Source organism: Theobroma umbraticum, unplaced genomic scaffold, assembly GCF_002168275.2.
Source record: "Theobroma umbraticum cultivar Fairchild unplaced genomic scaffold, ASM216827v3 scaffold_56.0, whole genome shotgun sequence".
Lineage (NCBI taxonomy): Eukaryota > Viridiplantae > Streptophyta > Magnoliopsida > Malvales > Malvaceae > Theobroma > Theobroma umbraticum.
Window position 1 is genome coordinate 6,271,831 of NW_018397256.1, and position 11,266 is coordinate 6,283,096.

General features: G+C 39.8%; 2 protein-coding genes across 3 annotated transcripts; one reads left to right on the top strand and one right to left on the bottom strand.

The window, feature by feature from the left end:
- The first annotated feature begins 167 nt into the window (after positions 1-167).
- On the top strand, positions 168-4,250 carry MEF29 (Pentatricopeptide repeat (PPR) superfamily protein). Its single transcript, XM_021419908.2, has one exon. The coding sequence runs from the start codon at positions 1,177-1,179 to the stop codon at positions 3,538-3,540; it is 2,364 nt and encodes a 787-aa protein (XP_021275583.1). The 5' UTR covers positions 168-1,176; the 3' UTR covers positions 3,541-4,250.
- A 523-nt stretch (positions 4,251-4,773) lies between these two features.
- On the bottom strand, positions 4,774-9,676 carry IRX3 (Cellulose synthase family protein). 2 transcript variants are annotated; one of them, XM_021421802.1, is made up of 13 exons: positions 9,532-9,676; positions 9,223-9,418; positions 8,914-9,113; positions 8,704-8,806; positions 8,419-8,539; positions 8,053-8,319; positions 7,488-7,833; positions 7,132-7,395; positions 6,821-7,033; positions 6,473-6,686; positions 6,181-6,377; positions 5,682-6,035; positions 4,774-5,565 (listed from the first exon to the last, which is right to left on the bottom strand). In XM_021421802.1, exons 1-13 carry the CDS (start codon positions 9,604-9,606, stop codon positions 4,984-4,986), a joined length of 3,132 nt encoding a protein of 1,043 aa, XP_021277477.1. In that variant the 5' UTR covers positions 9,607-9,676; the 3' UTR covers positions 4,774-4,983. The 2 variants fall into 2 exon arrangements, with proteins under 2 accessions (XP_021277477.1, XP_021277476.1); XM_021421801.1 differs by having other exon boundaries at positions 6,470-6,686.
- Between the last annotated feature and the right edge of the window lie 1,590 nt (positions 9,677-11,266).

Sequence of the window (11,266 nt, forward strand, 5' to 3'; positions counted from 1 at the left end):
TGCAAAGGAAGCAAAGGATTTGAAATTCAATGTAGAGGCAAAGTTTAAGAGAGAAAGATGTACCCAAAAAGAAAAAGTTTGAAGATGGAAAAAAGATGTAGAGCTAGTTTACTTGTAGACTTGTATGGAAGTTTCTGTTGCATATCAGGTTAGAGAATCATTCTTAATTGTCACATATTGATGTTACTGATTACCTAATGTTACACTTTCAATCTTCCAAGTTGAGATTCCGAAGAAACTAAGCAATATTAGCTTCACTCAGAGGGAGAGAGAAATTGTTGAACACATGAACTATTACAATGGTGGCTCTGGTCCACAGATTCTTAGACTAATACCCAGTAGTTCCTGATTTTAATCAAATGGTAAATGCTTCATGAGATTGGCAATGCTTGATAAGGAAAGTTGGCTTAATTCAAAGCCCTGGAAAATCTAACTGTTGCTACATAATTTTGTTGGAAGAAGAAGTCCATGGCTTAAGCCCATAGAGTTGGATAACTATGTAATGGTAAAATCAACCAATACTTTGATTGAAAATTGCTGATGTTCAACTGCCTTGTTTTACATTTGAAAGCTACCCAGGAGTGCTTAGGAATTTCATATTCGCCAGCCCTTATTCAATTCTAATGTTTATAGGAAAACATCATCATGAAATGTACATAGGGAATTTCATATTAGCCAAATAGAAAGCACAAATGTCTCTCTACCATAACAGCTAAAGGCTTACAAATTACAACCCGAATTTATTCATAATTGGATGATCAAAATGAGATGGGATTATGCTAGTATGATCGTTCACTTGTCATGCTATTCTACCTCGTCTCATTCCCCTAAAGTTAAAACTTAGCCTCTTGTACACTCGTATCAGAGGCAAAGAAAGAAATAGTTTCACAAAAGGAGAGAAGCAAGCAAGGGAAAAGAACAATATTTACTGTTACATTGGGTTGATTTTGAATAGAGGATTTTGGCATTACGAACCGGGCTTTAATGGCACAGGCCACAGAGCCGTTGTCCGAACCCAGCTTCTTCCGGCCGTGCACGCAACCCTCCTCTATCCTTTCTCTCCATTTCCCGCCATTTTTACCACATTTCAGAGAGTTTGTATAACGGTAACTTAACCGCAAACACAAAGCAAAACTCAACTCTCATTGCAGAAGGAGGAGGAGGAGGAGGAGGCAGATGTTTAGCAAGTCCATTGCAAGCACTTACTCACCGACAAGAAGTCGAAACTTTTTCCTAAACCTCCTCAAGAAATCCACCACTCTTCCTCAGCTGACCCAAACCCACGCCCAACTCATCCTTAACGGCTTCCGAAACGACCTCTCAACCATAACCAAACTCACCCACCGTCTCTTCGACCTCAACGCCACGTCCTACGCTCGTGACCTCTTCCTCTCCATCCTTAACCCCGATCTCTTCCTCTTCAACGTCCTCATTAAAGGCTTCTCTAACACCCATTCCATTTCGCTCTATACCCATTTGAGGAAATGCACTCGTCTCAACCCTGATAACTTCACCTACGCCTTCGCTATCGCCTCTGCTTCGACCCTTTCAGATGAGAAAGTGGGGATGTTTTTGTACGAACATGCGGTTGTTGATGGGTATGGATTCGATTTGTTTGTCGGTACTGCTGTTGTTGACTTCTACTGCAAGATTTGGCGGGTTGAGCTTGCACGAAAAGTATTTGATAAAATGCCTGAGAGAGATACGGTGTTGTGGAATTCGATGATTTCTGGGTTGGTTAAAAATTGTTGTTTTGAGGATGCAATTCGGGTTTTTAGGAATATGCTTAAAGACGGTGGGATTCGGTTGGATTCAACTAGCGTGGCAGCAGTTTTACCGGCTTTCTCGGAGTTGCAAGAGTTGACTTCGGGGATGGAGGTTCAATGTTTGGCTTTAAAACTCGGCTTTCATTCCCATGTTTATGTGCTTACCGGGCTCATTTCTTTGTATTCAAAAGGTGGGGAGATTGAGGCGGCTAAGTTATTGTTTGGAGAGATTGGTAGACCAGATTTGGTTTCTTGTAATGCAATGATTTCAGGGTATACCAGCAATGGTGAGAGTGAGTGTTCAGTGAGGCTATTTAAACAACTCCTTGGTTCGGGTGAAAAGGTCAATTCAAGCACAATTGTGGGATTGATACCTGTGTTGTCTCCCTTTGGTTATTTAAATCTTACTAATTGTATCCATAGTTTCTGCGTGAAATATGGTTTTGTCTCGCAATCTTCTGTTTCAACAGCATTAACTACTGCTTATAGCAGATTAAATGAGATTGAATCTGCACGGCAGCTTTTTGACGAGTCATCAGAGAAAACTCCAGCTTCTTGGAATGCTATGATCTCAGGTTACACCCAAAATGGATTGACAGAAGCAGCAATATCTCTTTTCCAGGAAATGCAGATGTCTAAAGTTGGTCCTAATCCTGTCACACTTACAAGCATTCTTTCAGCTTGTGCTCAGCTTGGAGCTCTAAGTCTGGGGAAATGGGTACATGGACTAGTTAAAAGTAAGAGTTTTGATTCTAACATATATGTGTCAACCGCTTTAATTGACATGTATGCAAAGTGTGGCAGCATTAGAGAGGCTCGACAATTGTTTGATTTGATGCTGGGGAAGAATGTGGTGACTTGGAATGCAATGATTTCAGGTTATGGCCTCCATGGCCAGGGCCAGGATGCACTTAGACTCTTCTCTGAGATGTCACATTCTGGGGTTTCGCCAAATGGTGTTACATTTCTTTCTCTCCTGTATGCTTGCAGTCATGCTGGCTTGGTGAAAGAAGGAGAGGAAATATTTCGTTCTATGGTCCACGCTTATCAATTTAAGCCCTTAGCTGAACATTATGCCTGCATGGTCGACATCCTTGGCCGAGCTGGCCAATTAGAGAAGGCCTTTAAGTTTATAAAAGAAATGCCAGTTGAACCAGGTCCTGCTGAGTGGGGTGCATTGCTTGGTGCTTGCATGATCCACAAGGATAAAAAACTTGCCCATGTGGCTTCTGAAAGGCTATTTGAATTGGACCCAGAAAATGTAGGATATTATGTTTTGCTGTCAAATTTGTACTCAGCTGAGAGGAACTATCCACTGGCTGCTTCAGTCCGACAAAATGTCAAGAAAAGAATGCTGGCAAAGATTCCTGGATGCACTCTAATTGAGATTGATGAAACCCCACATGTCTTTACATCTGGTGACCGGTCCCATCCTCAAGCCACTGAAATATATGCAAAGCTAGAAAAATTAATAAGGAAAATGAAGGAGGCAGGGTTTCAGACAGAGACTGATACGGCATTGCACGATGTAGAGGACGAAGAGAAGGAGCTAATGGTAAATGTTCACAGTGAGAAATTGGCCATTGCTTTTGGTCTTGTTGTTACGCAACCAGGAACTGAGATTAGGATTTTTAAGAATCTCCGAGTTTGTGTAGATTGCCATACTGCTACAAAATTTATTTCCAAGATTACTGAGAGAGTCATTGTGGTTAGGGATGCTAATCGGTTCCATCACTTTAAAGATGGTGTGTGCTCTTGTGGAGACTATTGGTGATGAATTAATTATTCAGTTCATTGACTAAGATGGTTTGGAGAGAGCGGCAAATCAGGATTGAGTGCTGTCATCCAACTGAGGCATGTCATTCAAGCCCACCAGTCAACTTGGATAGAATCGTTGATGCCAGAGTTAATGCAAGTGAATGCAATCAAGGCTATGTTTTGACATTGCATACCTGTGTTCTATAATTGGCAAGTTTTCTAACGGTAGAACTAGGAGAATGCCAACAATATTCAAACCATTCAGTTGTTTGACATGAGTCTCAAGCTTTTGGCAATCTTTATATTTTCATCAGTCCATCCTTCCTGTTTCCTTAGGTCCCTGACGAAATGTTGTGCATAAACAGATTACGGAGTAACTTTTTCATGAAAGAGGTATTCTTCTTGCAATTTTGACTTCTTAGAGGATGTTCATTTAAACGGAAAAATTCTTTGTAACTGACTTCCATTAATGTGTTTTTATTGTTAAGTAATATTTTTTTCAATAAGCACCATTTTTTTATTTTGTTAAAATACTTGTGTAGTTGTGCTTGACGTGTGTGTACCATTTTTTCGAATTACCATCAGTTTTTGTGTGTGTGGTGTGGTTCTGTAAGAAGTTGATACCATCAGATCTCATAAGTCAAGTCCTAAGTACCAAAAATTAGAACACACCATGTGTTTTATTTCTTACGTTTTGTTAGTTATTATTTTGATTATACTTTTGGAAAGCCCCAATACTGACCATCATGACTTCTATTTTTCTTTCTTTTCTTTTTTTTTTTTTTGTTCTAATGGTTGGACTCTTGAAATACATTCTTTTTCTCCTCCTTTTCTTTTGACTCTTTCAATCCTAGTAAGAGTAAGATTCGATCTTAAACTCTTGATAAAATCACCATCAGTTGAAACCTTTATCTTTTTTCTTTTTGGTGAAATTGGCACTGTCATCTTTTAAGTCTTATCTTGTAGATTGGAAATGCCCTGTGATTGACATAACAATCATGCTATTGATCTTTCCAAGGAGCAAAGACAATTGGTTGCTTGTTCTAAACATTTGCCATTGCTTAAGCATACCCTCTCTCATATATGGCATTACAGTCATTTGCTCAACATACCATGCTATCTACACTGATAATTGGGTATTAACCCAACTACGCTTTTCTCGTAAAAGTCAATGGGTTAGAAGACTCCTATTTACTAGCAATTGATGTTGCCAAACTCCAAAGAAAAGAAGAAAATGAAATTGTATAGGTGATCACAAAGTAGAACTATTTTCAATTCAATGACAAAACTTGGTACAATGCATAGCACTAAACAAAAAATTTTCACTCTAATTTTATTCTTTGTTGTTCATCTCCATTTTGCTTGTTTCATACATCACATACCACATACTCGTAAGAGCAAGAATGTACATGTATAATCTTGAGAGCCACGCATCAAAAAGATAGGGAAAACAAATTTTTCAGCAGTTGATGCCGCATTGGGTCGTGTCAGGTCCCTTGGTTTTCAACACAAATGGATCAATTCGGACCCAAAGCAGGGAGAAGATTGAAGCCAATAGCACTGACCATATAACAACAATGGTTGGTGTCCTGTTCTGCCTCCCCATGAGACCTTTAAGGAACGGATAGAGATGTACAATCACCCAGAAGGAGAAGAAGAGCTTTCCAAAGAGAGGTCCCCAAGATTGGTATCCATTGTTTATGGCATCTGACACGCCTGCAACAACTCCAACTAGGTTGATGATTAAGACAGTGGTTGGAGGAATCAGGAGGGTTGTCCATTTGAAGGCGTACAATTCTCCGAACTCCTCATCATCTGTTGCCTTGGATGTGACAGTGAAATTAGTATCAATACCAGCTAGAACCTTCAGCAGACCTTGGACAACAGCAAACAGATGGGCTGAAATACCACCAATGACCCAAAATTGCTCGTTTCTCCACCATTCCTCAATGCTCACTCCACTCCACCTTAGCTCTAGAATACCAGTTGCAAAGATTGAAAGAAACAGGGCAATGAAGAGTAGACTTGCAAAGGTGCTTATCTGTTGCAGGTGAGAAGAAAGACCAAGTTAAAAATTAGCAGATAAAAGCTATTTAATCTTCAGTTAGCATTCCGTCTTCTATACTTGAATTGAAGAAATGAGAATCATTTATTTACCGGTGGCATTATGAATTTATCTGTAAGCAAACAGATTGCTGGAAGGGTACAATAGGCAAGGAGTGGTAAGGACGTGAAGGGGTAGATGGTTGTGTTGACATATGCAAATCGCTCAAGCCACCTGAGATTTCCTCCCTTGAAGCCATACCATGCAGGGCAGTGACGACTAAAGAAAATTTCAACAGAACCAAGCGCCCACCGAAGGACTTGGTTGAGACGATCTGAGAGATTGATGGGAGCTGAACCTTTGAATGCAGGCAACGTCGGCATGCAGTATATAGACCTCCATCCACGGCAGTGCATCTTGAAACCTGTTAGAATATCCTCTGTAATTGAGCCATAAATCCAGCCAAGCTGCACGTACACAAGACACAAAAATCTTCAGATGATTAGGTTTAAACTTGAAAACCCAACTATTCTATAAGCAGTAAGAAATATTGTTCTTCTTCCTAAATCAGCAGAAGTGGAATGTCATGAAATTTCAAGCGGTTGGCGGTACCTCACTACCCCATTCTGTTTTGTCTTCATAGCCACAACTAATTACATGAATGGCTTCTTTAAGCAGGGCCGCAGGGCTTGAGGAAGGAGGGACACCACCTTGTTCCATCAGGGTTGAAGTCACAAAAATGGCTGACTGTCCAAATTTCTTTTCAAAGTTCATCTGGGACATCAATAACTCCTTATCATCCTCCGTTGCTGTTCATATATAAAAGATTTTGAGTTAGGTGCGAAGGAACAAAAACTAGGGAAGCAGCTCAAAAATGGAAAACAAGAAAAGTGATCTTAACCACCCTCCAGGCTTGGCCCAGTTGCATTTCCGCCGTTCTTAGAATGCTTCTTATCCTTTCTGCGGCGTCCAAAGCAAGGGCAGCAACCACAGCTTGCCATCTTTGGGCGCTTAGGGCCCTTGGGAGGTTCATAACCATAGAGAGCTTGCCTTCTGAAAACACATCCTGTGCCGACATATACAGGGCCTTGAATACCATCTAGACCTTTCATGTTAATCTGCAGAAACCAGAGAAAAAGAATTAGAAATTGATTCATTTTGTCCCTGTATAATCTTAGTGCACAAAAAACAAGCATAAAGGCCCATTTGGCCATTTCAAACAGGGGGAAAGTGGAATTGTTGCTGCTCTTACATCAAAGAAAACTGTGTTTCTATTGGCATATCGATCGTGCCTATCAATACCATCGAATCTTTGAGGGAATTGGACATAGCAGACCTTTCTTCCAATTTGAGGGTCCATCAAGAAACACATAGCCTCTCTTACAGCCTTGCTGTTGTTTATGTAATGATCACAATCCAAGTTCAGCATAAAAGGAGCATTTGTAAGCACACCAGAGACGCGAACCTGAAATTTTACACAGCATTAACATAATTATTACCTCGTAAAGCAGGGCTTAGAAAGGAAGGGAACTTGAATTAAACACTAGTTCTTAAGATCTTTACAAGGGCATTCATGGCTCCGGCTTTCTTGTGATGCAGAAAACCCGGCCTTTTCTCTCGAGATACGTAAACAAGGCGAGGAAGCTCGTTTCCTTCGGTATCATGGCCTCCACTTTGGCCAAGAAATACTTGAATCATACCAGGGTGATCTTTAGTATTGTTTCCTGGCCATGGTGTCCCATCTTGCATGATCCAGCCCTCTGTAGGAACCTTCTGGGCTTTTGCTACAAGTGCATTAATCCTAACCTTGAATTCTTCATATTCTCTCTGTTAAACACCAAGAAAATTTGAACGTTAAGTAAATTAGTTCACTGCGGCTTAAACTCAATAGGTATCTTCAGGAGTTCATGTATACAAACCTTCATAGCTCGGCGCTCCTTAACAAATGTGGGTTGGACTTTGTCCTTGAGATAATCAACCTTTAAAGTGAAGTACATCTCAGGAGCTCGGGGCTCTATAGCAAACTTCTTGCAGAATGGCACCCATTTTCTAGCAAATTCAGCTGTTTCGGACAATGCTTCAAAGGTGAGCATGGAAGAACCATCATCAGAAATGTAGCAAGAGATCTTATCCACTGGGTAGTCCATAGCCAAGATCGATAGAACTGTATTAGCTGTAACAAGAGGGGGTTCCTTCATGGGATCGACCGTACTGACAAAGATATCTACAGGAGCAAGCATATTGGGCTCACCTTCCCTCTCATACCTGCATCAACCATTATAATTAAGTTTCATCATGGGGAAAAAAATAACTAAACTGTAGGTGAATTGATGATTACAGCCATATAAAGGATGTTCTTGAAGCATTTTGTTTTAGAAGATTAATTGTAAATATCTTCTGAAGGTATAAAATTTGATTTCAAGTTCTGCATCCAAGCTGTTTCAAATACTTACGGTGCTTCACTAGGATGCAAAATCTACATACCTGAGGGAAAGACGATCAAGATAGGTCTCACGATCAATAGGGAGCCACTTAGGGAACTGATCAAGGATCCAAGAAAAGGCAAACCAGATTTCACAGATGACAGAAGTTAGCCACAGCCCAATTGCATCATGGACCGGGTTCAAAATTCGATAGCGGAGGAAGAAAGCCAGGATAACTAGACGGGCCACAATCACCATACGATAAGGATTGATCTTGCTGGATGCTATTGGCACCTTCCTTGACAGTGGCTGCCTAGCTTCATCAAGCCTGCAAGAAGTTCACATTAAAAAAGACACATGCTGGTTATCAAACTGGCTCGGCCACGAGTTTCTTACATGCTAGCACTTGACAGCAATAAGTACTTACAAGGCCATGTCAGGGTCATTGGCGTCATCAGTTTCAGGACCCAGATTCCCTTGCTGCATCTTCCAATCATCCATCCTTTCTTTCCATCCTCCCTCTTTCTTTTCATCCCACCTTGCACTTCCTTTTGTTTGCAAATATATTCAGTGCAAAACAAATGGTAAAGACATTGGTTTTCTCTTTTGGTATGTTGCATAGTCAATTTGCACTACTTGGATGGAAAATTTTCAGGCATATACACAGATCACATGCATAAAAAGAAAATAATACAAGATTGAAAAAACATACCAGGTTCAGACATTGGATACGGGTGCACTCGTTTATGAAGCGAAGAATTTGACATGTTCTCCCCATAAGCAAGAGCGCCTCCTATGGGGAATTCCCCACTCACCTGCAACAATAGAAAAAAGATACTATTATTAACGCATTTCAAAGCAACAGGAAAATATTTTCATTTTGTATTATAAATCTTAATGACAAACAAAGAACTTTGCTTACCTGTCTGGATCGGACACCAGTTATAACTGGTGGGATTTGAGGACTTTCTTCATCTTCAGGGCCTCTTCCATAGCTCATCTTGCCATGCAGCATCGATTCTGCCACATTCCTATGCTTGTTCTGTTCATCATCAATGTTAAATTCATGTTCGATATCATCCACATCCTCTTCATCTTCATCTCCCTCCACCCTAGGACTCCCTATTCACAACATAATTCAAACAAAAAAAGATGTCAGTTCATCACTTCCCACAAGAATTAGTTAATAGCTGTTAATTTGCACCAAGCAGCATGTTTTGATAAAATATACCTTTGAGACGCTTGTATCTAGTTTTGCACTGAGGACACTGTTGAGTCCCTTCCCTCCTTTCATACTCATAGCAAGGTCTACAAACTGGGAAACCACATTCGTTGCAGGCCACAAAAAGATCTCCATCTACTGTCAGCCCGATCTCATCACCACAAATCTCGCACACTTGACCATCCAGGTTCTTCAGAGGTTTAGGCTGCACGCAACCAGCAAAACACGGTCAAAGAAAAAGAAAAAACAATTAAACTGTTTCATAAATAAAACCATGTTTTTTTTATTATTTGGCTATCTTTCTGCGTAAACCTATACCTCTTCATGGCCATGAATGACAACAAGTTCATTGCGGTTGTGAGAGCCGGCGACAAGTCCAGCGCTGGCTTCCATTGGTGGAGGGGAATGGAGGTAATGGGTGAGGAGTAAGGCAACGGAGAGGGAGTGTTTATGAATGAGAAGTATAAAGGGGTTGCTGAACATACGTTGCTCTCTCTCTCACCTAATGTGTCCACATTAAGGGATGGGGTCGTTGGTTGCAGAGTCTCCATTCCCTTGAAGTTAAGCTTTCCTCTATTTTTTTTTTTTCCAACTACCATCCATGCCCCCCCTTCTCTCCCGGCTTTTACAAGTTTCAAGCTTCAACGACCTCCCATCTCTCTATTTTCATCATTTTTTTTTCTTCTTTGCCTCAATAATCTTTAATTCTTAAAAGTATGATTAAATTCTAATATTTTAACAAATAATAGAAGGCAAAAATTACATTTGAATGTAAAGATTTCTTAATAAAATACATAATTTTTTTTATCTAGAATTATTTTCCTGTTACAATTAGTGTTATAGTTTAATTATTTGTTCATTTTTAATCATAATTGATTTTTATCTATTATATATCATTTGCTATTGCTTTTAATATATTTTTATTGAAAATTAAAAAAAAAGTAACAAAAATAACAATCCAACTGTTAATGTTGAATTTGCTGTACAGTTTGTTTCAAGTATATTTTCATTGATTTACTTGGTGGTAATCCATGTAGTAGATGGATTGATAGAAGGGTGACAGTGAAGGCATCCAAATTTGATTGATATGAAATGAGACAGTAAATGTGATGTAATGGATCATAATCATTAAAATTTTGGGTGCCGAGAAACAATTTTCCAAGAGCATAACTTTGGATTATAATTAATGAATTTACATGAAGTTTATCCTACGACTCTGGCAGCCTAACATGAGCAGGGCTTCACCATCCATATATATATACTCTTTTGTTCAATTAGGAGGGGGATAGTACAGTTTGCTGCACAACAACTAGTGCATGCCATGGGATTAAAGCATTCCAAAACCGATTGGCAGCCATGATTTGTTTGGAAGGGACAACTATCTTGTTATACAACCCATCACTAAGTAGACAATGGGAAACACCAAGGCCAAGTAACTTAATATCTAAAACATGTCTTCAACTACTGTCAATTGTACTATACTAGGATGATACTAGTAATCGTAGAGGGAAGCTGTTAGCAGGTGTCCAGGCAGCTGGCGTTTCATGCACTTGGAAAGAAAATTGAAATACTAGTAAAATTGGACAGCAAGAGGGCCTCACATATACAATAAAAGCGCAAAAACCCATTGCTTTATTTGGTGGTGAAAATGGCGATACAATAAGAAAAAAAAAAAAAAAAAAAAACACACGAGGAGAATGAATGCTTGGAAAGGAAGAACTTAGAACCAAAGCTAAGGTTACAATCGTTAGGTGGATACGTTGAACTCTCTCCATCTTCTAGACTGCGTACTTCTTCCGACTTTATAAACAAAATTAAGCCCACCGTTACGCATATAACACTAACAGCAATGCAATATAGTTTCTGCCTCCGCCCCTGCCCAGCAGATTTTTCTCTTACACTTACAGCCCAAATTCCAGGATCATCTAATCTAATCTCATCTGATTTCCCCCACCCCCTTTTTTCCTTCTAGTTTCTATTCCTGGCGAAATAGATTCCTTCCAGTTTGGGAAAACAAAATGCTTCGCTCACTAGCACCACCCATTATTAATTT

Coding starts and splice junctions, on each gene's coding strand:
- IRX3 (XM_021421801.1), bottom strand. CDS start 9,606: ATGGAAGCCAGCGCTGGACTTGTCGCCGGCTCTCACAACCGCAATGAA. Junction 8,807..8,913: donor CTGGTGTCCGATCCAGACAG/GTAAGCAAAGTT, acceptor CTATTGTTGCAG/GTGAGTGGGGAATTCCCCAT. Junction 8,320..8,418: donor AATGACCCTGACATGGCCTT/GTAAGTACTTAT, acceptor AACTTCTTGCAG/GCTTGATGAAGCTAGGCAGC.
- MEF29 (XM_021419908.2), top strand. CDS start 1,177: ATGTTTAGCAAGTCCATTGCAAGCACTTACTCACCGACAAGAAGTCGA.